The sequence below is a fragment of the Rhipicephalus microplus genome, chromosome 3 (assembly GCF_043290135.1).
Source record: "Rhipicephalus microplus isolate Deutch F79 chromosome 3, USDA_Rmic, whole genome shotgun sequence".
NCBI classification, from domain to species: domain Eukaryota; kingdom Metazoa; phylum Arthropoda; class Arachnida; order Ixodida; family Ixodidae; genus Rhipicephalus; species Rhipicephalus microplus.
This window is the reverse complement of record NC_134702.1, coordinates 237633825-237659832: the sequence shown is the minus strand read 5'-3', so window position 1 is coordinate 237659832 and position 26008 is coordinate 237633825. Positions and strand designations below refer to the sequence as shown.

The 26008-nt window shown below is 46.5% G+C and overlaps 1 protein-coding gene across 1 annotated transcript in view; it reads right to left on the bottom strand.

Moving 5' to 3' along the window:
* The window catches only part of LOC119169107 (ribosomal protein S6 kinase beta-1), a 151087-nt gene that overhangs the window by 59881 nt on the left and 65198 nt on the right, over positions 1-26008 (bottom strand). Inside the window, exons 10-12 of the mRNA XM_037420218.2 lie at positions 11226-11267; positions 10255-10320; positions 3564-3704 (exon numbers count right to left, since the gene is read on the bottom strand). Of these exons, the coding sequence (XP_037276115.1) occupies positions 3564-3704; positions 10255-10320; positions 11226-11267 (249 nt within the window). The remainder of the gene's footprint in view (positions 1-3563; positions 3705-10254; positions 10321-11225; positions 11268-26008) is intronic.

Below are 26008 nucleotides of genomic sequence, written 5' to 3'. Positions count from 1 at the left end.
AGGGCGGCAACGTGGCTGACGGAGTGGTGGAGTCTCTTTTGTCCGTAGAAGAAATGATGCATGAAGCGAAAGATGGCGAAGAAGACAACGAAAGACTTCCATCTGATGCTGTAGAAGTGTCGATAGATCATGCATCGTACACTGCTGAGCGAAGTGACTCCCGCCTTGTATATTATGTCGCAGGCTACGTTGCGAGAAAGTGTATACTTAGCAATAATTGTGATGAGTGCAAGAACGCCTGTCTTGTCTCGAGAGAAAATGTGCCAGGAAATCTCCCAGCCCAGGCAAGCAAGCTGTGGGATCACGGTGGACTTTTGTATCCGTCGAATTCCCTTTTTACCCTCATCCTGAACCTTGAGGATAAAATCACTCTTTTCTTGAGCTCAGCACGTCTTCACGCCAAGTCGGCCATAGAGATGCTGAAGGGGATTGGCGAGACACAACAAATTGGCTGCCCAAAGCATGGTGCTCTCTTGACCAAAAGTGTGGTGCGATTTTATTGCCTCACTCGTGTCCACTTTTTTTTGAAAGGCATGAACCAAAAAGAAGACGAAAAGAAAGGGCAGAGGGTTAAGCCATGTGTACTCTAGTGGCAGAGCATGAATACCTAGGCATGCATGAAAATAAAGATATGTTTTTGTTAAAAAAAGTGTCTCCTCTATTTCTGCTGCTGGAGACAATTCTCGAGTCACAGCCTTCGTGGCATTCGCAAGTTTTAGCGCTCTTATAGCGTTACTCGTCTAAGTTAATGAGCAATTGTAGGCTGCTAAAACTTCTACGTTCGGGAACCGATAATTGAATGCCAAGTGAGAATTGAAGCTGCGACTCGCACAAGATTATGCGTTCGCGGCGGAGCAGCAAGACGAGGCTTTTGTACAGATGTTTCTGCTAGTGGATGAAGGAATTTTTTTTTCGGGGGGGGGGGGGGGGGGGGGGAGGGGGCACTTGCTGAAAACTAGGGCGGAAGGGCCCCTAGCCCCTTCCCACCCGGCTACGGGCCTGCGTCTAACTGCATGAAGAAGCCCCTTCCCCCCCGGTTACGGGCGGGCGTCTAACTGCGCGAGAAAGATTTCTGCGGAGAGCAGTGCGCACTCATTCGTATGTCGCCTGTGCAAGGGTACCCGCGCCTCTGCGTGCAGCGCTCCAAGCGGCATCGGCGCGCTTAGGGGACCGGTTTCAGCGGCCGCTTTTCACACCTCCCCATCTAGCCACCCTACCTTGGCGCACGCCGAGCAGCAATGAACATCTCGTCGTGACCTTGAGAGGGAACCAAAAAAACGGCAGCACAATGCACTTTCGCTCGCAACGAAAGTAAAAATCATTCAAGAACTTGACTGGAACGACCTATCAAAGACGGAAATTGCGAAGAAGTTCAATATTCCCAAGTCCACGCTGTTGAGGATACTCGAGAACAAAGGGAAGATTGAAGAAGCTGTAAAGCTTGGGAACTTCGCCACAGACAGAATGCGGATGAGAACAACGGCGTACAAAGAAGTCGAAGATGTTCTTTTCCTCTGGTTTAGGCGAGTGCGCAGTGCGAACTTCCCAAAAAGCGGCCCCATTTTGGAAGAGAAGGACAAAGAGATTGCTACTGGGATGGGGATCGAGGACTTCTGGGTGAGCAATGGCTGGCTAAGCCGCTTTAAATGCCGCATGGTCCTGTCTTTAAGACAGTTTTTGGAGAAAATGCGGCTGTAAATAGAGCTATCCGTAGTCACTCGCAACAGGGGAGGTTGCAAAAATTTTTGGAAGCCCACGATCAACCTATTTAATGTTGATGAAATGGGGTTGTTTTACAAAGCACTCCCTACTAAGACTCTTGCTTACAAGGGAGAAACCTGTGCCGGAGGAAAGCAAAGCAAAGATCGTATTACGGTGCTAGTAGGTGCCAACATAGACAGTAGCGAAAAGTTGATGGTAGTCGTGGGGAAATCTAAGCACCCACGCTGCTTCAAATGTGTGCGCATGCTGCCTGCCACTTACCACGCAAACGAGAAAGCTTGGATGACACAAGCAATCTTCAAGACATGGTTGCTCAAAGAGAATGGAAAATTTACCCAGCAGAACAGGAAAGTTATTTTTATTGTTGATCAATGCCCTGCTCACGGTCAAGTCGATAGACTCAAATCGATTAGCCTAGAATTCCTGCCACCAAATTCGACTGTAATCATTTAACCGATGGATCAGTGCATAATTCGAAACTTGAAGGTTCTATACTGCCGCCAAGCCCTCCAGCGAATGATTCTTTGTGCAGACAACAAAAAAAATTACAATGTGAACTTGCTCTGAGCTCTTCACGTTCTAACCAATGCCTGATAATGCATGAAAGTGTCAACTGTGCAAAGGTGCTTCCACCATGCAGGATTCTCAAGACAAGAAATCCTTCCAGATGACGGAGACAACATTGCCGAAGGTTGGGGAGGCTGATATTCTTTTCAGTCAGATGACACAGTCTACTTCTTTCTCGCAAATGGACTATAAAACACTTGATGCAAACATCACCACATAATACTAATATATATATATATACCTAATAGACTAATATATACCTAATCGTTCATTTCAAATACTTCTATATTTCTAATAAATTGAATTCACATTGAAGAAAACTCAAATACTGTATTATTCGTGTGAGTATACAAAGCCTTCGAATATTCGTACAAGCCTTGTTTTCTTTTTTTTTTTTTTTTTCATGGAAAAGACGCCTTCCAATACTTGAGCTACTCCATATTTTTTATTACCATGAAATTTCGAGCAGGTACCCCTCTTCCCTCCATTGAAGTCGAAATTGCCACCAAAGTGGGGGAGTGGGGCGCTATCTCAGAATGGCACCAAAATTCAAGATGACGGCAAAATTTTCGTGCCAAACAAAAAAAAACACCCAGTGCGCATGGATCAAAATTCAACACTGGTTTGTCGAAAATTTGCCTTCCTGTGGTTTATCTGCAGCAAATTATCGAAATTCTTTTCCCATTTCCATCCCCTTTTTGTCAAGCTTGAAATGTGGAGACACCTGGTGCACGTTCCTTCCGTTTTCTCGATGCCATCAAATAAAAACTCAATTTTTTTTTTGCCACTGTGTAGGACTGCAAAGGCATAGCTGACCTCTCACTGCAAACACAAAGCAACAAATGGCGTCGAGCAAACAGGCTGCAGTCTAAAGCAGGATTCTATTGGATTGGATGGGGAAGGGGGGAACCCCTTTTTGAAACGGCGCGAATAGTTTAAACTGCCAGTGGAGTTGTGGTGGCGGGCGCTTGTACGGGTGGGGGCGCTTGCTCGAAATTTCGCGGTAGTTTGATGTTGGGGAAGGAGGGGTCAACTAATTTTACAGTTTTTACTACCTGGGCTAAATTACATATAAATTCGGGTGTCAAGAGAGAGTTTTAATTTTTTTGTGGTCTATTTGTCATTGGCTGTTTTTGATATGAAAGCAGAAGTTAGTGGGTACCACTTTCACCCAATGCTTAAACCTGAGAGAGAGCACGATGAGCTATCACACCGGATGACAACAGCATTGTGGGGGAAGGATTCGTCCCCTGCAGAACCATGACGAGGCTCACCAGCTGTGGCTTGATAGGGGGCTCCACGCGCCTTGCCAGCACGTCCTCCCAGATGACGTGCCGGAAGAAGGGGTGCACCCTGATGTCGGCTGCATCGCCCGGTCCGCTGCCCAGCCGCTGGAGCACATTGCGCCTTAGCAGCTGCACCAGAAAAGGTACACCCACTTGCATGGTTTTTTCCTTTTCTTCATATTAATGCTACAAGCGGTAATGCTTCCCAACTAGCAAGGGACAGCTAGTATAAGTATCATAATACAGTAACGATTTCACCAACACACTTGAATCCGAGTGTTGTGAAATTCCATTAACGGAATTTTCCCAGCCAGTAGTCCAGAAACAGTGCCCAAGGAAATTGCCCACTGTACTGACACTGGTACATTAAAACATACAGTCAAACTCCCCTGCGATAAAATTAACAGGAATAAGGAAAATTTTCGTTGTAGCAGGAATTTCGTTATGACTGAAAAAGTGGTAAATAAAGAGAAAAAGATATTCACGACACTTAAGAGAGCAGTTTATTTCCAAAACTTAAAAAAATCAGTTGTTTTCGACTGCTTGTGCTTTCGCACTAGCAACGGCAGAATGCACTGCTCACATTCTGTGAGGAGCTGCAGGGCGACATCGTCGTCATGGGCATCAAGGAAACGACGCAGAATGTCCAAAGAGTCCATGACCTGTGAAGTGGTCACTGCTGTCAGGACCGCCAGAACACCATGTGCAGCTTCGTAGTCATTCGATGAATCGGCGGAGACGGTAGTTACACGAGCACTTTTGAGGGTCTCGGCATCACTCAGCTCCTCGTACACGATCACGTCCTCGTCTGCATTAACGTAATTGGTCAGGGCAACGCTCCCGGGCACATGCTGTCATCCTTGCGAGCTGCCCATGCTACGGCAGTTTCCGCGACTTGCCCCAATCCAACGTCAATCAGCAACTTTTACGTTGTCACTTGTGCAGGCCAAGTTCATCTCTTTGGGCCGAAACCCTGCGTGCCCAAAACAGTTCTCAACAACTCATGCTGTGTCGACATCCATGCGGCGGCCAACATTTGCACAGCCATGAACAAGTCGACATTGGTGATGCGGCCATGCTGTGTTAAACAGAATTCGCTGAATAAGCCTTGATCGGTATGCTTTCTCAAGCTGTTGATAACGCCTTGATCAAATGGCTGAATCAGCGACATGCAATTTGACGGAAAAAACTTCACTGCAATGTTTGTCAGCTTGACGTTGCTGGTCCAGGCGATGTGCTCAGCAATTATCCAGCAGCAAGCAAACACTGCAGTCTTGCTTTTTCATGTTGAACGCAACAATCCAGTCGGTAAAAATGGCCCTCGTTAACCATAAAAAGCTGTTGGGAACGTACTTCACTGGCAGGTTTTTCGTGAACCCATGAAGCCCCACTGTTTGGTGCTCTTACCCATAACTAGAAGGGGCCGTCTGTCGGACCCGTCCATACTTGCACGAAGCAACATGGTGACGCGTATTTTGCTCTCCTTGCCTCCGCGGCACTGTTTGCCTTTGAAGTCTTTGTTGGTAGCGTTTCATAGAAGAGCCCGGTCTCGTCCGCACTGCACACATCGGACTCCAGCGTAGTTCTCAACGATGTCAGCAGCATTCGAAGCGATCCACAAGGACGCACCGTCGCAGTCCGCAGAAGTGGACTCTCCAGACAGCACCTTCCCGACGATCTCATGGTGCTCTTTAAATCGATTGAGCCACCCGGCACTTGCCTTGAAGTTTTCATTAATGCCCGAAATGCAGGCGTAGTTCAGCACTTTCTGCTGAATTAGGCTACCGCTGATCAGTATCTTCTTAGCCCTCGTTTCCCAAAACTGGGCATACACTGTCTTGTCAACTTCTTTATGGCCTGACTGAGTCGTCTTCTTCCGATGGGCAGATGTGCCCGACGCTAGAGCATTTAAGATGCTCGCTTCAGACTCCAGTATTGTTGACAGCAAGCACGACGAGATATCTCATTTCTTGGCGATACATTCATTTTTTTCGTCCTGCTGCTACCATGACAAATATTTCCGCCTTCTGCTTTAGCGAAAGAAACTCACATTCTTTACTCTGTGGTGCTGCCGTAAAACCTCGCTGTCATAGATCGAGGGGAAAAAAAATACGCAGGTGGGAGCTAACAAGGTGCTGAACTACTTATATACATAGCTAACGAGACGAGGCATGAAGCGGGGACTAACCAGGACTAACACAGCTAACACCACAGATCACGTGAGAAAAAAAACGAACCAGTGCCCAATATCCAACGTGTGGATTCGGCTCGGCTTCGGCGGGCCAAGCTCGCAGGCTTTCACAACATAACTCTATGTTTCACGGAATGCTGCGAAGCTGCAACCACAAACGATGGCGTCCCCCACGGAGGAAGGAAAGGTAGAAGAGGGCATGCCCAGCCGGCGCGCTACGTGAAAAGTGTGGAGGAAATGACATTATGGCGGCCATATTCACTGGGCACAATGGCGGCGTTGCTATGGTTACGTGTTGCGCAGTGTAGCTGGTCTAGCAGTGAGCGGCCGCGGCTGGCGGCGGCATGTGTGCCTCCGCAGGTCTCGTGCTGAGACGTGGCGGACAATATCCCTGCTCTGCGACACGTTATTGGTTACGCAATGTTCTCCTGGCAGTTACCGTACTCTTAGCAACGTTTACAAAACCGTTCGTCCACCATAGGTCTTGATTAGTGCGTAGAACCAGTGCATATACATTTGTTGTGCGGCGGATGACCCGAATGAAGCATTTGAAGTGTTCAGCGAAATTGCGTTGGGCACCATGACGAAGCTGAACGACGACGAACGCCGTGCAGGTCAGTGACGATTGGGCAGTGCTCCTGCTTGTGGCAACGGACGAAACTGTTGTGCCCAGCGAGACGCAATGAGTACTATGTGCACATACGTGGTTTCATGTTTGGTATGTGTACAGTAACAACTTGCATGTACATAATGAAACACATTTTCTGTTCTGCTTGTTATACTCGCCCCCAGCATTGTAATTTAAACATTAGAGCAACTGCGTTCAAATGTCACTTGCACCGTGCTGAAAGTCACCACGGTCGCAGAATGCTGACGCCGGTGAGTTCCACGCGGAACACGGGCACAGTGGCCGGGCGCTGCATCAGCCTCGTGTCGGAATGCAACGGTGGAAGAAGGGGCACGACCGATCGTGATGTCTGTACAGTTGCTGAATTAATGAAGTGAAAACACTCGTGGTTGTCAGTGCATCTAGCACGCGTTCTCTTGTACTTACTTCGTTGTCGGCGAGCTGTTACTCGCTGGTGATACTCGGACGAAATGATTTCGCAGCAGGTGTCGCGCTGGCCCAGATTGTTGAGCCCCCGTACCATTAGTTTTGGATCGTCACGACACGCGCGCTGCGCAGCCCACGTGCTTTCCGAGCCAGAGAGAGTCGTGCTTTCTGCTTTACGATCGGATATGAACAAGAGAGGAGAATTTGCCGAGTCAATATGGCCGACTTCCGGCTTCATCGCGACTTCACAACGAGTGACGTCTTTCCTTCCTCCGTGGCGTCCCCCATGGTGTCATGGTTTTGCACCATTTGGCGGGTTACGTGGACTTGGGTCAACTTTGGCACATTTCCAATCATTTTAACTGTCTGATAACTAAGAAAATGCTTAACATAGACTGATTTTTGGCCAGCTAATAAGGATTTCCTTTTAGATACAGTGCGAGAAAAAAAAATGCAGACAGCCATTGGCATATGTACTTTTTTTTTTGATCCGTTTTGAAGGATAAAGAGTGCTCTCACTTCAGTATACCAGTTAGCGTTGTTCGATTTGTGGCTGGTCAAGTTACTCACGTGCCGAGAAAATTTCATTGAACCGGAAGAACAATAAAAAAGTGGGTCGTTGTGGAGTAAGTTTTCAATACATTAGAGGATGCGAGCAGAGAACCGAAAAACGTTCGTTAAACCTGAAATTTCGTTGTAGCGGAGTTCGTTGAAGCAGAGTTTGACTGTATACAAAACGTGATTCTCGAAACAAAGGCACACTTTTTTCGCTTATCTCGCCAAATATTCATGGCGATCCGAACAATGCCGAAGTTCAGGAGATGCAATAATATCGTCTACGCTCATTATAACAGACCATTATTCAGCATAAGTTTGGTCTGTGTATAATAAATTAATAGAGCAAAGTTCATTTTCTACAGACCACAATACATCACACTATTATCATGCTAACGCAGGCTGACAACAAACTTGACCACGCAGTTTTCTGCGTGCTAAAGCCACAGCTAGCAATGATGGTGGCTTCCAGCCAAGCCAAACCTGTAGCCAAGCCAGTCTGAACACACGTTGGTCACGCCGATGGTTCAAGTGCTCCAGCTGACTGAAATGCAGTGCAATGCGATTTCATGATTACTCAAGGGCGCACCTCTTATGACAACTTTTTTGTTTTCAAGTTAACTGTAAATAAACTGCTTTTGTTTTTGTGTTAGTCATTCGTCACTCATTGCATAAACATTGTAAGACATCGCGACCAAAGTTTTGGAAGGCGCTGTGGCGCTCGCTCCAAGCAGGAGTGTTCCGCTGTCAAATTCAAATATTAATGTGAGAGGGGCCTTAGTATTGCTCAATTCAGAACCCTCACAACAGCCTTAGACTGTTCAGTGAGCCGTGGAGGATGCGTGGGAGCAACAGCAACCAATAGGTGGCCCCATTTTAAGCAGCTATGCCTTCCCATCCGCACAAATAAGAAAGGATCCATTCCAGGCTGATCAATAAAAGTGGTTAAAAAAAAGCCAGCTTGAAATCCTTTATTACCAGGCTAAGCTTTGCTGCTAAGCAGGAGCTAACCTATCGTCCCACCATCACAAGGAGCTGAAGAAGATCGTTCTAGCACTAATTCCGGTGACGAGGACGACAAAGTTGATGCAGTTTTTCATGAAATAATGGTTTGTCTGTGCTGAATACATTTTTCTTTTGTTTCGACAGTTCATTCGATAATCCGGAATTCAGTAAACTCTGGCATCTTCACTTGTCTCGTGAGATCTGGGTTAACGAGCTTTTACTGTAGCATATATCCAATGAATTCCCAAGAATGATGACACTCTCTTTAGGGTTCTCGACACCCATGCTTTTTTATGTAGAATGACAACCTGAAAATATGTAAAACCTGTGTCAGTACTCTTTTACGTGCATCGACATAGGACAGCACACGGATCTGTAGCATTTTACCTACACTGAAATGAGACCACAGCAGCCGGAATCGAAACTGCAACCTTCAGGTCACCAGCTGAGCACTGTAACAGTTACACTGCCGCAACAAAGAGAAGTTCAGGGCAAGATGAAAGCTCGAAGAAATGAAGTCATTCAACACACGCAGAGGCGCAGGAAGGAGTGCAGAGGCATCGCCAACATGCTCGCACATGCTACTTTTGCAACACATGCTGCACGAATCGATGACACGGGGCTTTTATTTGCTACTGCCGACTCGGCACAGTGTTAAGCAACACATGGAACATTTTCAGTCCAGTGTGATAACAGCTCATCTGTGAGACTAAGAGCACTGCCCTTATGTAACTGCATATGATCATATATGGCTCTCTGTATGTCACTTCACGATTCCCCCTTCAGCGTTGTCAAAACAAGTATCAATTCGCCGCTATTTACGGCCCCGTAGTCGCCTGAGGAAGAAACAGCAAGTCGGCTTTTTCAGGTGGGAAGCACCTCAGGGGCTCGACTCGTCGACGTCTCCTGTCATCGTGGTGTGTCACGTAGTGACGGTCCATCATAAAGTTAACTTCATGTGACGATGTATTCCCATCACAGTATCATGATGACACAAGGTCAAAGAAAAGTGTGATGCGATCAAGCAGTGATCATGATGTGACGTAGCACCATGGGTCTTGGCATGTCGGCATCGAATGTCGTCACTGTGTCGTTTCATCACAGTCCATCAAAACAATACCCCGAAAATCGGGTAAATCCCACTACTGGCCACCGGTCTATTAAAAATGAAGAAGGCAACTGCTGGCCCAACAGTTTTCACATCAACAGAGGAGAAACAACCTTCCCTACATGCTTCACTCATCTCCAGGTTTTTTTTCGTCTGACTAAGAGGTAAGCACTCCGTGGGTAGCAACCAACAAAGTGAGGCTAGTGTAAATCTAAAATTTTGTTAGACCTTCCATCTAATCACTTATTTTCTTTGAAAAAAAAAAATGCCTTTTTCTTACCCTCAGCATTTTTCTTTTCTTTTTTTTTTTTCGATCGGTAACCAAACTCACTCATAGCAAAGAGTGCCGCCTACAAAAAAACAGGTATTTTTCAGCCAGATTCTTTGGTCTTGGGGAGGCCAATGATTGTAAAGGCCAACAATTTACGAGTTTAAAGAAGAGCCACTAAAACTGATCCTTTATAAAGCTTTTTTTACACTAAGTTCTGCTGTGTTCTCAAGCACCTCATAAGCAATGTAGGGCATATTGGAGGATGCTGCAATCTACTCAAAACAAGGTCCACAAGCATAAGATGATTTCAGGTGGACAACCAAACTTATTTCAATTGCCTGCTTTTCCTCTTCTAGACTTTTTTTTCTTTAGAAACGTCCCAAGTTTGATTTAACACACCTGGGAATACAGGTATCGCTGTCACCATGCCAAGTTAAAAACATACTGCTGCAAATATGCATTATTATATAAGCAACATTCTTCAATACCACTTACTTTTCTTAGGAGATCCCTTGCGTCAGGTGTCAAGTAAGGAGGCAGGTTGAGCCGACAGCGCAGGATCTGTAACAGACAGGGCGAAACTTAAATCTTAATTCACCACGAAAATGTTTCAAACATACCAGTTTGTAGTCGTTCTGCTCCGTAATGATTTCAAAAACATTTACAACACAAGAGGTTTTAAAACGATGCTTACAGACAACCTGAAGAGGTGGCCGAAATTCCATTGTTGTCACTGCAAACCTCATGATAACGACACAGGAAAACCACAATGCTTCATGCCTATACAAGTTAACCACTGCATGTGACACCTCGTTGGCTGCAGGTATTCAAAAAGGACTAGTTGCCATCTATAACCATGTTGTTGACAACTGCTTCAGTGGTGGTGGAAAATTTCTTTCATGGAGTAGCAAAGAGAAGTATCAAGTGCGTGTGGTGGTGGCAGTAGCGGTAGTAATTAGGGAGAGGCTAAAAACAAATTTGAGGCTAATTAAGACTAGGTATTCTTGCGCTGCAGTCACACTGTGAAAGAAAACTGTAGAAGTAGGAAAATTGTTGTTTTTAGGTTGCTTTGATGCGAAATGAGTACAGCATTTACATAATGCAAGCATGAGCGAAAAAAATTGATCAGGAAAGTAACACTGCATTGATGTAAACACACTTTTTTAATTCTTTAATTGATACTCTCAATAATTAGGAATTCGGTCAATTCAGAAACTTCTTTCGATTTTGTCAACTCCCAATTTTTTTGCTGGGGAATTGAGATACATTGAAAGTGAAGTAAAATGGCGGCCCACTTAGCACAATTGCTTCTATAGCCACTCACTTGCCACACTGTTACAAGAACATGTTATGTGCAGCCCGAGGAAACTACCCTTGTTGCATAGAGCGCAACATCGAGAGCACTAGGCTAAGCTTACGTTCATATCGCGAGTGAGCATAGACTGCTTCAACAAAACGGTACCTACTTTTTCTATAGTCTTTTTCCTGTTCTCCGCTGTATAGGGAGGCTGGAAAGATTAAAACAAGCAACAGATTACAACTACCTCAGTGGACACAAACTCGCAGAAAAGCAATGTGTAATACTTGGGATAAGCAGTGGTGATCCAGCCAGTTTACGACTTGGAGCAATTTTTGGAGCATGACTGGGTTTCGGAGCCGATTTTGAGCACACAAAACAGAACTTTGGATCATTTGGCGCAAAACATATCTATAATTTTGGGGAATACTCTTATTAGTGTGCAAACTGGAAATTCTGCTGCAAGATAAACAAGGAGACAAAACAGAGATCCAGAGAGCAGCCATTAATCAGGTTCTTAGCACAAATGTGTCACATTCTGGTTTCACAAGATGTGCATGATGTGCAAAAGTGAAGCATTAGTGATAAGCACAGTTAGATGTGTTAGTGACAAGGTAAGCATGGTGTATACTGTTTTTGCGATATTACAGGTGTCACAAGGTACAAAAAAAAAGACCTAATTAGAAAACGAGAAATCTAACAAAGAATGAAGACAAAGAAAACTTGATCGTTGCAAGTGAGAACATCTTGTTTGAAATTGTTTATGTAGATTGTGCATTAAATAATCATCACGAATCCCTTTGAATGATGCTCCGCCTTAATAACTAGTAGAGGTGCAAGCAACAAGCGACATTTGTCTTTAAATTTAGAAAAATTTGGGCTCAGCACTTCTTATTTTCCAGATTCAGAAAAAAAAGAAGTATTCAGAAAATGAAACTGGCATGATTTAAACAGCTGGTATGAAGGAGATGGTGTCAGTGATTAATCTAAACATGAAGGGGGGGATGCATTTCTTCAAAGCAGCCATGAAGGAGACGAGCCCGTTTGTCGAAATGTTGGCTTTAGCAACGCCACGTGTTCACGAATTTTTCACCGAATTATGCTGTCAAGGTGCAATGGGCGAGTACAAGCCCCCTGCTACTGACACGGTAGGGGAATACTATGGCGTTATGCTAACAGGCAAGATGACAGATGGTGACCGACTGGTTAGGTAGGAGGAGTGCTACCATTTTCTTTATTTGGGGAGAGGAGGGAGTCAGGGTGCGATTTCCGGATTTCTGAACAAACAGCAGCCGCGCTGAGCCAGCTGGCAACCGTAGTTCTGAACAAGTGCGAGGAAATCACTTGGAAATATTTACAAGCCAGGGACACATTTAATTTTTTACTGTGATAGCAATTATGTCGCCCCATCTGCTTCACTCAGAGGCACACGAGATAAGATCTCCTCCCCCAATCCTTCAGACTAGCCGTAAAATGCTCACCAGAGAGGAAAGCCCCCCCGCCCATCTTTAACTAGGATCAAAGGACGCGAGTGGTCGGGGGCTGTCACTCCAGCAACAACCGAGACTTGATTTTACGAACGCAGTGGTGGCTTGCCCACTCGTTATATTTCTATCTAGGCAGCCATCAGCACGAAAGAAGATGAAGCAGCCTAAGGAGCACAGCGCAGCGCCTTTTGGAATGGCAGGCCGCCATTCCAAAATGGAAAGAAAAGTATGTGTGAAGCGTAATCCTGGAGCGGTTGTACTCTCTTGATCCAGCGTTTCGTAGACTTGCGTGAGATCGGATCCTAAAGAGTAAGCCTCCAGCCTCACTTCGTATAACATTGCAATATGTTTCTATGGCATTCACTGCTTCACCCTTGCGGTATCGACTTTTTTTTTGGTCAACTGACTATAATACCAATTGTTCTAACGGCATCAAGGAGGCATGAGAGCACTTGTTCTTTATTTGTGGCTGACTTCACGGCTCAATTTCAATGTTCATTGGCTAGTCCCCGGAATTCAGAGGTTTCGCAATCAATATGCGCGACGAACCCTTGAACATTCGCAAGCAGCAGTTGCACCTCATCGTGCAGGACGCGCTCTACGTGTATACAGTTAAACCTCGTTATAACGAGACGGGCTATAACGAAATAATGGATATAACGAGCAAATCCAAATTCCCCTTGAAAGTCCCCATACAAACCAATGTATTCAAAACCTCGTTTTAACGAGGCAAAATTTGCCTGTTATGGGATATAACGAAGAAATTTTGTTAGGAAGTAAAATTTTGAGCCGATGTCACGACAGTGCACAACGCGAATTTGAGACGGCGCGCAACGCGAGAACTGTATTTAGCAGTTCAAAACTCCCGCCACGCGCCCTCCAGCAACGCGCGCAAAGCAGACTGCACGCGCTGTTTCCAGAGGAGAGGTCGCTGCACGTGCGCCGCTTGACTACCACCAACAGCGGAGCGCTCCGCAGCTCCGCGAACCGTCTCGCCGTTTTCTTTTCTTTTGTGTTTTTTTATATTCTCCCTCTCCCCTTTCTCATGGCGCTGAGGCGCACTTCCTAATCTTACATACCCCCTTCCCCTTGAGTAACCGGTTCCTAGAGGGCAGCGCAAAAGAGCGCCTCTTCTGCCCCTTCCTCTTCACAGTCACTTTCTCTGCAAGTGTTGTCGCTCGCCGACGTGAGCCGCGTTGCTTTTAAGTGAGTGTTTCTTCTCTTTTTCGACCGCTTCCGCCTTATCTTTTATCGTGCTGCGCTCGTGATTCCAGCAACATGAATGCGCCAGGCGGGAAGCGAAAGCGCATAACGCTAGATCAGAAGGCGGCTATGATAAGAGCCGTCGAATCAGGGACCAAGAAAAGCAACGTGGCAAGAGACTGTCGTATCGACGAGCACACTGTCAACCATCTTGAGCAAGCAGGAGTCCATCATCGACGCTGTTGCACGTGGCGTGAAAGGAAGCGCTAAGAGGATGAGGGCACCTGCCTTTGAAGCAGTCGAAAGGGCCGTTTTTAAATGGTTCTTGGACACGCGGGCCGTGAATCTGCCAGTGAGCAGCGCCTTGCTGCAAAGAAAAGCGAGAGACTTTGCCTGCATCATGGGCTATGACAACTTCGTAGCAAGTTCGGTTTGGCTCCAACGCTTCAAGGAGCGCCACGACATTGTCGGGAGAGCGGTCTGCGGCGAATCGCAATCTGTCGACGAAGCAGAGGCTACCAAGTGGGCGAAAGAAAACATTGTGTGGCTGCTAGAAAAATACAGCGCGGAGGATATTTTTAACGCGGACGAAACCGCTCTCTTTTTCAAGATGTTGCCGCACAAGACGTTAGCCCTCAAAGGCGAGCCGTGCCATGGCGGCAAACAAAGTAAGCTGCGGATTACTGCGCTACTTTGTGCAAACATGACCGGCTCTGAGAAGCTGCCAATTTTCGTAATTAGCAAAAGTGCATCCCCTCGCTGCTTTAAGGGGGGACATGGGCCTTGGGCAAAACATTTATTGCTACTGCTACTAGAGTAATGAAACTTGCAGGTAATATGTAATTTAATGTGCTGATTTCAAATATGCAACCAGTTTTTCTGTATCTCACGAAGAAAAAATTTTATACAACTTTTTCTGTTTTACACTTTTGGGATGACTGGCAAAAAATATTTTACAATAACCAAGCTAAAAATTATATTTATATATTCCTGAATGCTCAATGAGTGCAAGAAGCATAATTTCGTGTTTCTACATTTATTTTATCCCAAGTTATAAAAGTTCAAAAATTTTTATTGAGACATGAATTCTTTGTCTGTTGTTTGCCCAAAATTTCAAAATGTTTCAGGGTGAAGAAACATTGTATTATAGGCATATTGCACTCTTTGGAAGTCTAGCTATAAGACAAAAAAAAACCCATTAAAATTGGATGATTAGAAGGGTAACAACAGCCACCCAGAAAATTGGAGACTGCCAATAAAAGTGTTTTGAGAAAAGTGGGAAAAACTAATAGACATGTGAAAAAAGCCTTTTATTCTCCTGGATGGGCGAAATTACAACAGCCAGTGGCTCAGAAGGCTCCTGGAGAATAATCTGGGTGGGGCTTTCCTCTTTGCCTCCGCTTTGCAGCTGCCTGAAAGGCTGCTGATGACCTTCTCTTCTTTTCTGCATTGATAGTGCGTTTGGGAGTCCTTTTCATTAGCCCTTCGGCTACCCTTGGCGGTTTGCTCTACTTGGAGCTCTCGCTCTCGCAATATGCTTGAGCTGGCATTGTGGGTGCCAAGGTTGAACCTCATCACAGCCTCTCCAACTGCTGCCTCGACTGCATATAGTGAGGCATTTTTGTCTTTGGGCGTGAGGCTCCAAATGACTGAATGCAGTCAGTGCCTCATTAGCGTTCCGAGTTTGTCCTCTCAAGCACCGCTGCAGCAACTTCTTGTCAGCCAGACGCTCAAAAATGGGCCGCAGTGCACTGCTGACCGCTTCTGGCAAGTTGTACCTGCTTTTTGGTGGTGGTTCGTTTTTTGCCATGGCCGAGTTATATTTACACCATGAGTCAGGACCATCCGGACAGAAGTTATGATTGGGCTTCTCATCTGTCGACGTAATGTGATAGAATGTGGCCCACACTGCGTTGTGCATTTTATCTAAGTCTCCAGCAAAAGACTTGATAGCCCATCCATAATAGCTGGAGATCTTGGTGATCAGGTCTGCGGTCAGCCGTCCTTTACCACTAATGCGCTGCGCATCACCCGACTTGTGCTTTTGCACAAGGGTGCGAAGCGCTGTGCCCATTCGCTTCTGAATGTGGTTGGTGCACTCTTCTTTTACCACAGGAATAAAGCCATAAACTTTGGCTTCATCAATGGCAATGAATGAGCGGCTATCACCATCACAGAGCATGGTTGTATACCTGAGGCCATGCAGAGAGAGTGAACGTTGAAACAGAATCTTTGCTGCCTCAACTTCCATTTGGCCTGCCTTGCAGCTTGTGTTTTTTTGGCATAAGTGCTGTGCCTTCCATGCAGCATAATCTGGGCTATCTGGCTGCGGCCCACACTCACAGCCGAGGCAGAAATTGGAGAGAACCACGTAATCTAGCACATATCCTGTAAATAGCTCAATCACGGTGGCCACACCGATGTGAGAAGAGTGTCCACGTGTGTGCCATGAGCCATCAAAACAAACAGCAATGTTACCCGGATTTCCAAAATTCAGGTCACTGTACAGCTGTTTCACTTCGGCAGCACACTTTGCCAAGTTCTCAGAGCATGCTTTTGCCGTAGCTGGGTTCAGCTTGGTCTTCAAATAAGGCTGGTAGGTCTTATTGTGAAGACCTCTGTGAGAAACTCCAATGGCAGAAAAAATGTCATTTAGGGCAGTCTGCCCATTCCCCGTGCTTTGCACCGCCCGTGCAGCAAGAATATTTATTTCGAAGGGATTGCACGTCGCCGAGCCAGCAACTCGCCGCGAGCTCCACTGCGATCGCAGTTCACCGCAATTGCTGCACGACATTCAGTTTCACGGCGATGCCGTACTCACGCGTGTCCCTCTCAATAGTTAGATCACCACGGCACACACGGCAACTACCAACCTCGAACAGGTTATTTACAAGGTCCAGGTCAACAACCGTATACGCCGTGGTTGAACTCGGGGCACTGTCACTCGCGACGCACTTCATTTTCCTTTCCGTCGCCGATACTGACGCTAGCTGGGAAAGTCTCTGCTGCGTTTGTTGCTCGCGCAAAGCACAATCTGCACTTGTTAAAAAAGTCGAGTCCAATCTTGTGCGCTCAGGCCGCGCAGCTCCGGTGTCCTGCACGGCCGCTGCCGCAACCGTCGGGGCGAAGTCCAGGGCGTGCGCGTCAGTCGCCGGCTCGCGTTCCGCCGTTGTCGTGTTATCTGATGCCGGTCCAAGGTGCACAGCGGGCTCCGTCGAAGGCAGCGATGCATTTCTTCGCTTCGCAACACGCTTCCGTCGCGATTTGCCGAACTTGTGCACGGTGCGAAATTTCCGATAACCGTTAGGCATGGCGCACGACGACAGACGACAATGGTCTCTTTCAAAATGACGGCAGTTCGTTTTCGCTGCAAGCAGCCGGAAACAACCACGGACCAATGAGGAGGCGCACTTTTGTCACGTGGCGGCTGTGGGCCAATGAGATAGCTAGGTTTCGTTTTCTTTTTTGTTTGATTATTCAGTTACAGCGTATCACTGAAAACTCGCGTTTGGCGGGAAAAAAAGGGCGAAGGATGCAGTTTCAAAGGAGGCCAAGATGGCTGCGCTCCGTGGCACGGTTGCAAATCGGCGGCGGCGCGAAACTGATCGTTTTATGGCGTTTACCGCGAGCGAAACTAGAAAGTTCGCGCAGTAAATATGATCGTCCGGGAAAACTATACTGTTTACAGGCCTAGAGTTTTGCGAGAACGTGCAGGAAGATGTCCTGAACGCAACAACAACAACATTGAAAAATCGTTTTTTTCGCTATTTTTTCGCTTTCAAGACCCGTGTCCCCCCTTAAGGGGAAGAGGCAGCTCCCCGTCAAGTACGTAGCCAATCGCAAAGCCTGGATGACCAGGGAAATTTTTTCAAAACGGCTTTGTGAATGGGACGAGAAGCTGGCAAAGGCGAACCGCAAGGTGTGCCTTGTTTTAGATAACTGCACCGCCCACCATACCACTGCCATGCTTCAAAACATCGAGCTGCTGTTCCTTCCTGCCAACTGCACAGCAGCAAAAATACAGCTGCTTGACCAAGGCGTGATTATGTCGCTGAAGGCAGGTTACCGCAAGCGTGTGATAGACAAGCTCCTGCTCAACATGAGGATGAAGCGAGACATCGATGTTGACTTGTAAGCTGCGCTCGAAATGCTTCAGGCGGCGTGGATGAGTGTGACGGCGACCACGATCGCAAACTGCTTTCGACACGCCTCATTTGCCGCCGCACCAGACGCCAGCGATGAGCCATCAGACGAGCCCACTGTGCGGGACGGTTTTGCCACATCAGACGAAGTCGCTGCATCATGGACGGTACTTCGTGACGCCGGTGTCGTGCCTGACAGCGAGACGTTTTGCGACTATGTGAGTGCGCACTCGGAAGTGGTGGCAACGGAGCAGCTCCTGGATGGCGATATTGTGCGCGCTGTCAGTGATCGTAACGAAACCAGTGACGATGACTCTGTCGACGAACAGGAGACAAACGTGCCGACGGCGCCGGAGGCATTAGACGTGGTGGACGTACTGCGCCGCAACTTCAGCGCTCATGAGGACGGCGAAGATGGCTTGAACATTGCGGCCGCAGCTGAGCGAGCCATCGTTCGCATCAGGAAGATGCATCAACGTCCAATTACGGACTTCTTTGCAGCTAAGTCTGCCTGAAATGCAAGCTGTGTATATTGAAGTGCATTAAAACAGGTGCATGACTTTTTCCTTTTTATTTGGGAATGCGGTTATTTTGTTGCATACCACCGTGCGGCGGGATGCTATTTCGCCCACTATTTTTTTGGGGTAAGCACAGTGCATAATATTTGCGGTAAATGCCCGCTATGACTATAACGAAATATTGGTTATAACGAGCAAATAGCGGCGGCCCTCCAATTTCGTTATAACGAGGTTTAACTGTATTAAACTTTAAGATAGGCATACCGAAAAACATTGCGCAGTGCGACAATTAGGTCGTATCTACTTTTTTTATGAAACATCAAACAAGATGTTTCATGGCCAAATCTTAATTTGCATAAAAAAGCAGTTTGGAGCACGCAGTGCAATACCTGTTGCCCAGTGGCCACAGTGACTACATTAAGGTACCCGAAGTGACTCGCAAACAAAAAAAAAGTCACTTCTGTACATGTTACATGTTATCGCCCGTACCATAACAAATAAGAGGCGCCATCGACAGCATGTTAAAGTTTGAACAACGGAGACACACAAAGCGGCGCAGATACTTTGGTTACAGCGGCAATATGAAAAAAGCTTTAGTTGTGTTTGTTGCAACCAAAATAGTTTTAGGCCATAAACAATCCAATGCCACGTAAAAGGCGAACTTGTGGACTTTGGCACAGTTGGTGCAAGCTGTATGTGCGCAGCACAGTGCAGGAATATGGAATTGTAGAAAAATTGCGCAAGTTGCACAGCTGGATAACCACTGGATAAGGTAATAAGCATCTAAACGCACACAACTAAACGCACACAACTAAAGTCTTACTGTAGACTCTCAGTAAAAAGAACCCTCTCAAACATATTATTAATAATATAAGTTAGATCTATTCACCAAGCATGTGCCCACGATTACCGTAACCAAGAAAAAGTCATCCCCGTGGTTTAACATCACATTAAAACGCCTAAATAACAAAAAGAAACGACTCTTTCGATCGACAAAGCGGTCCAATAGCGCATGTGCGTGGAACAGGTACTACGCCGCAGAAAAAGAATTCGATAAACTTGCTAACAAAGAAAAACTTATTTTTTTCACAAACATTGCCCGCCATGTTAAGCAACAACCCCAAGAAATTCTGGCGCACAATTAACCCCAGTACTTTCCAACCTTTAGTACAGCACAACGATCAATTTATCTAATTCCCGATCACGAGGCCGCTGAACAACTTGACAGCTTTTTTTCTTTCGTGTTTACCATTGGGCCCGTCGATAACTTGCCTTCATTTCTTAATCTCAACCACAGTGAGATGCGGGACATCACATTCTGCTCAAACGGCATCGCAAAACTAATCGACTCACTGAAACTCACATCTTCATGCGGCATGGATGGTATCAACGCGAAAATGCTCAAAGACACAAAATCAATTGCTAGTACACTACTCTGTCATATTTTTCAGCAGTCGCTATCATCAGGAGTGGTGCCGGAAGATTGGAGAGTGGGCAAGATTGTTCCAGTGCCCAAAAAAGGTCCATCTCTTTGCAGCAGTTATCACCCCATTTCCCTTACTAGCGTTTGCTCCAAACTAATGGAGCATGTTATTTACTCTAACATCGTCAAGTTCTTAGTCAGCAATAACTATTTTCATTCCAGTCAGCACGGCTTTCGCTCAGGATTTTCATGTGACACACAACTAGCTTTATTTTATCATGATATCAGTTCCAGCCTCGACATAAGTATAGCTGTTGACGCCCTCTTCTTAGACTTTGAAAAAGCATTCGACTTTGAAAAAGTCCCGCATCAACGGCTACTACTAAAGCTTTCTCGTCTAAACATCAATACAAATGTATGTAATTGGATTCGCAGTTTCCTTACCAATCGCCAACGATTTGTGCATGCTAACTCCGTCTCATCTAGCCGTTCCTCTGTAATCTCTGGTGTGCCGCAAGGTACAGTGCTTGGACCATTACTTTTTCTCATTTACATCAATGACCTTCCATCAAACATCTCTTCAAGCATTCGCCTCTTTGCAGACGGCTGCGTCGTATACCGTCCCATAGCAAACAGCGCTGACACTACTACACTTCAAAACGACCTCAATCTAATTGTATCCTGGTGTGATAAGTGGTTAATGTCTTTAAACATAAAGAAAACTTCATTGGTATCTTTTCATCGCAGGCCCCACCACCAGTCAGCAGAATACACCATTTCCGGCACTGCAGTCTCACCCGCTGAATCATACAAATATCTTGATGTCACATTTTCAAGTAACACTTCCTGGTCAGCCCACGTGACTAACATAGCCAACTCCGCGAATCACACTCTGGGTTTTCTACGTAGACACTTAAGACTTGCGCCCCCATCAGTTAAACTAATATCGTATGTCAGACTTGTTCGTCCAAAATTAGAGTATGCATGTTCTGTCTGGGATCCCCACCAATCTCACTTATCCAACATTCTCGAATCGATTCAAAACCGTGCTTCACGTTTTATCTACCCTGAATATACCTACCATTCCAGTGTTTCCAAACTTAAAACTCGTGCTCACCTTTCTAATCTACAATTACGACGTCACATATCTCGATTATGCCATTTTCACTAATTTTATCATGCACCCATCGAAGTTCCAGCCATCCTGCCAGTCCATCGCTCATCAAGCCACACAAACCATTCAAGCGCAGTGTATCCTCCACCAGCCCAAAGAACCGCACATCTTCGCTCCTTTTTTGTGACAACCGCATGGGACTGGAATCGTCTGCCTACAACTACCGTGCACAACTCCGACCCGCATCAATTCAAGATTGCCGTCGAATCCCTTTTTTTTATTCTGTATATAATACCCATCCCTCATGTAACACCCCAGTTGGGGCCTTTGAGGTATTCAAAATAAATAAATAAATAAAATAAAGAGATGTGTGAAAACTACAATACTGTCACGTGGTCATAGCATTGAGGAAGACATCAGCTGGTATGTCCAAGATGAAACTGTTTGGCCCAACTAGTGGCCATTAAACTGGAAGTGTGATTACACTGACACGGAGAGCTGCGAACAGAGCATCGGCCATCAATGAACTGGTCTGGGGCGACGCACGTCGTCACCTATAAATGCAGCAGTGAACATTCGAGCATCACTGGGGCTGTTCAATTTTCAGGTCTCTGGCAGCTCTCTGGCAGCCAGAGCTAGCCAGAGGGTCAGTCAGCTAGTTCCGGTCTGGACAGCAAACAGCGTCGTGGTCACGTGTGTGGGGAACCCGAGACAACCCGAAGCTGTCCGAAGATTGCAAAATCAAACACTGGGACAGCCAGCGTAAACGTAAACAAACACAACCGTCATGGCAGCAAACGAAACAATGCACAGCATGCTTGTTGGTTCTTTTCTGTATTGTCCGTTTAGAAATAGGCAGCCAAGCTCAACAAAAAGCTGTAATAGTATCCTCAAGCGTACGCATTTAGGGTATGACTTCATACGCTCACAGAATCACTCCCCGCATCCGTGAACGAAACAGCTAGCTGGCACACGTTGCCTTGAGAAGGATGCAAGGTGCGCTGCCACGACGTTGATGGCTCAACAAGCTTAGGTCTCTTTAGTACATGTAACAGTCATTGCAGAAGACGACGCGAAATCATGCGAAAGTGATCATGTCCCCAAAAGAGCTTGAGGCTATATACCTGCTCAGCTATCGTGTATCATACATCGCAAACACACAGTGACCAACTTACGTTTTTGTCGCAGGTATGGGTACGAGTGCACGTCACATATAAAATAAACATTTACAGGACACGTCTTCGACCCATTTTAGAACTTGCCTTGGCCTGTTTTTGAGTCTTAAGTGGCACTTAAGAAATGTCATGTATATCAGCTTTGATTTGTCTTACTAGGTCATAGTACATACTGCGCAGCATTATTACGAAGAGGTGAAAAAAGACAAAGCCAATGATGAAATAGGCAATGAAAGGATGTATACATGTCTGAATTCATTCTTCATTTTTTTTTCTTCCATCGTATTGTATATCGTACCACATATGCTGGCCTATAGATCGAAGCAGGTTTGCATGCTGTTCGCGACCCGCAAACATCACCAACAGTTGCCATCCAGGGCCTTCTATCACCATCGAAGATCTATTGAGTAGTCAGGACAGAGGTTCTAAGAGGTTCACGTACGTAAACATACGACGGAGCGAGCTTGTTCGATGACAATCGTTTTCGCTAAGTGCACAGAAAGCATTCACGACTCCAAAAACAACTACTACAAAAAAAATTAACTCCAAAGTTGTCTCCATGCATGCGTATGAACGTGTAGTACATAACTTTCGAGGCATGTCAGCAGGCACATGCCTCGAAATGTGCCTGCTGACTGCATCATAAGTTCGCCACATAGTCCACAGGAGGAAGCTTCATGGGAAACATAACAAAAGCAATGAACAGTAGCTTCAAACACTCCCCGCCACTCGTAATCGCCTCATCTCGCAAGGCGGAACAGGCTTTAGAATATAACGCCACACGTAATGACAAGCAAAGGCGCAGTTCTCAAGCGCCCACATTGCGATCCATCGAGTCCTCACAAGGATGGTGCCAAGCGCACATCGTACCTTTTCGGCGTGTGCTAGCCTGAAACCTACCCAAAACCTTCCAGAGAGCTTCCACGACTAAATTGTCCTGTAAGCGTATGGCGGCCCTGGGGCCTGCCGCAGGTCGCCAGAACCGCCCAACCCGAGAAAAACGAACGCCAACCGGAAGTACGCCGCAGGGGGGATGGAGCAGCCCGAGAAAAACGAACCCGCTCTGGCTGGCTCTGGCAGCCTGCGGGTAGCTAGAAGTGGAAAATAGAAAAGCCCGACTGGTGGCCCAATTTGTTTGAGAACGATCTCCACTATTAGCGTTTGCGTGCCTAAGGGGGGACACAGGTTGTAAAGATGAAAAATCGCGAAAAAAAAAGTTTTTTTATTGTGTTTTTGAAATATACAGCTACTAGTGCACTTATATCGTGAATTTCATGCCTATATTATCATTATTTTAGCTGCTAAGACCCTTTATACGGCGCTTTCTAGCTAAATATGAGCTGAAATCGACGTTAAAATTGCACATTTTCCGTGACGTGCCCCTGCCCTTTCATGTGTGCCAGCGCGGCCTACTTGGTCCCATCTCAGAGAGCCATTTTTCGTCTTCGAATTCCCGCCAGAATGCGTGCAATTCAACCATTGGCAGCTTGTAAAATGAGTAGCAAAAAGAAGTATCAGAGCGCCTCCCTATTCCCTACTTCGCGCACGTGACTTGAGCTTGCCTCCCTATTGATGGAGGCTCCCGGCTTCGTCTGCTCCGGGTATTGAGGCGCGCGTCCATGCGCACCATTTTGCCTCAGTGTCAGCGGAGAAGTTCCACGATGTCAAATCCTGAGCGCAAATTTCGCACGCGATACAAGTTTAGTGCAAAAAAGGTGCAAAGGACGCTAGTAGCGAATTTCAAGAAGTGCTCCGTGATACAGCAAAACCCCCGAGACGCTACACTATGCACGTCCCATGGCGAAGTCGTCGACGTTACCACGGGAGGCCTAGCTACCACATCAGTTGTCACGAAGCCTGTGCAAATCCGTCAGCTGCGGAGCCTTCGAGCAGCGGTTGCGTGCGTCTAGATACTATTTATTGGCAGCAATCGGACTTGGAAGAGGAGCGAGCTAAAGCCGAAGATAAGTTATCTGAGTTGTCATCCGCTGCTGCGAGGGAGCGGAAACGTGCATTCGTGATTGACGGTGGCGACGAAGCAGCTCGGCCGCCTCATGGAACCACGTTCACAATTATAGATATGGACACAGTGCACAGCGCTTTGTTGGCATTTGCAAAGTGCAAGGCATGCAATGGAGAACTGCAGATTGTCCGCGACCACTGGGAATTCGGACTCGCCATGATGTTGCGTTTTGTGTGTTCGACCTGTGGGGATACTGCGTCGTTGTGGAGCTCGCCGCACGTACGAAGCAATGAATGCATGAAACCTTTTGCTGTGAACGTTTCAGCCGCGCATGCCATGCAGGCAACGGGGAACAGACAGACTGCGCTGAATGATGTGTTCTCGTTGATGGGCATCAGCCGTCGGGGTCTTCACACAAAAACATGGCAACACTACATGAAGATGAAGTTGGCACCCGCGGCCGATCGTGCTGCACGCAATTTTACAAGCAACTGCGCGCGGTCGGTTCGCGAACTTTACGCCAAAGATAATATAGGCCACATGGGAAACATCGCGGTGTCGTTTGATGGGCCATGGATGACTCGCGGTCATTCGTCACATATCAGTCTCGGCACCATCATAGAATTGTTCAGTGGGCTGGTGCTTGACTTCGTTGTTTTGAGCAACTTTTGTGCTAGATGCGAGTCAGGCCCAAAGGAAGGTGACCCTTCTTATGCAGCGTGGAAGGAACATCACCAGTGTCAGAAAAACAGTGACAAGAAGGCTGGGGAAATGGAGGTTGAGGCTGCCCTTATCCTCTCCAGGAGGTCACATGAGTGGCACAACTTGCGCTACACCACGGTGCTTTACGACGGGGACAGCCGCAGTTACCTTGCGCTACAGGAAGACAAGGTTTATGGGTATATCACAGTGGAAAAAGAGGACTGCATTAATCATGTCCAAAAGCGTATGGACACTGCTTTGCACAACTTGACTGCAAAACACAAAGACCCTGGCCTTGAGAGTCTTGGGGGAAAGGGCCGCTTGACAGGAGACCTGATCTCCAAGCTCACCAATTATTATGGGTGGGCTCTGAAGACACACAGTGGTGATGTTGATGCTATACACACAGCAGTGATGGCCACTTATCATCACATCACGTCCAATGATAATGTGGCAAACCACACTTTGTGCCCACTTGGTCCAAATTTCTGGTGCAAACAAAATGCGGCTAAAGCCAAGGGGGAGCCCATTCCCAAACATCGTCGAAAGCTGCCTCCACATGTCTGCCAAGCTTTACTTCCCATTTATGAGCGCTTGTCAGACAGAAAACTGTTGCAACGATGCCAGCGAGGGAAAACCCAAAATAACAACGAATGCCTGCGTTCAATGATCTGGGCGGTGGCACCAAAAGAGCGACATGCTTCACTATTCACGGTGGAGGCAGCTGTGGCAGAATCAGTGCTCAAGTTCAATGCAGGCAATAAAAAGGCATCAGAACACATTATGAAAGAGCTGAGCCTAAACCCCAGCTGGCAAAGCCGCAGCCGCATGGTTGAAAAGGATCGACGGCGCACGGCAGCATCAGTCAAGAAGCGAAAAGCAACGGAGAACATGCACCAGTCCCTGAAAAAGCGCCACACAGACTCATAGTCAAAAGGACTACATGCCCGGTGCATACTGAGCATATTCAAGTGCAGTTACGTAAATGAATGAGTTTTATTTCTTTTTCTGAGTTTTCCGAAAACATGCTTTTTGGTGACTTTACTAGTTTGTCGGGTTGATATTTTGCAATCTAGAATAGCTAGAGCAATAATTTTTTTCCTTAACGTAAAGCCCAATCTGTGTATTAGAAAGTGCTGAGAGCAGAATTTCCATTTGCTGCCCATATAAATTTAGAAGGTATTAAATTTCTTTGTATGTGATAGCCATGACATGACTCCTCAAA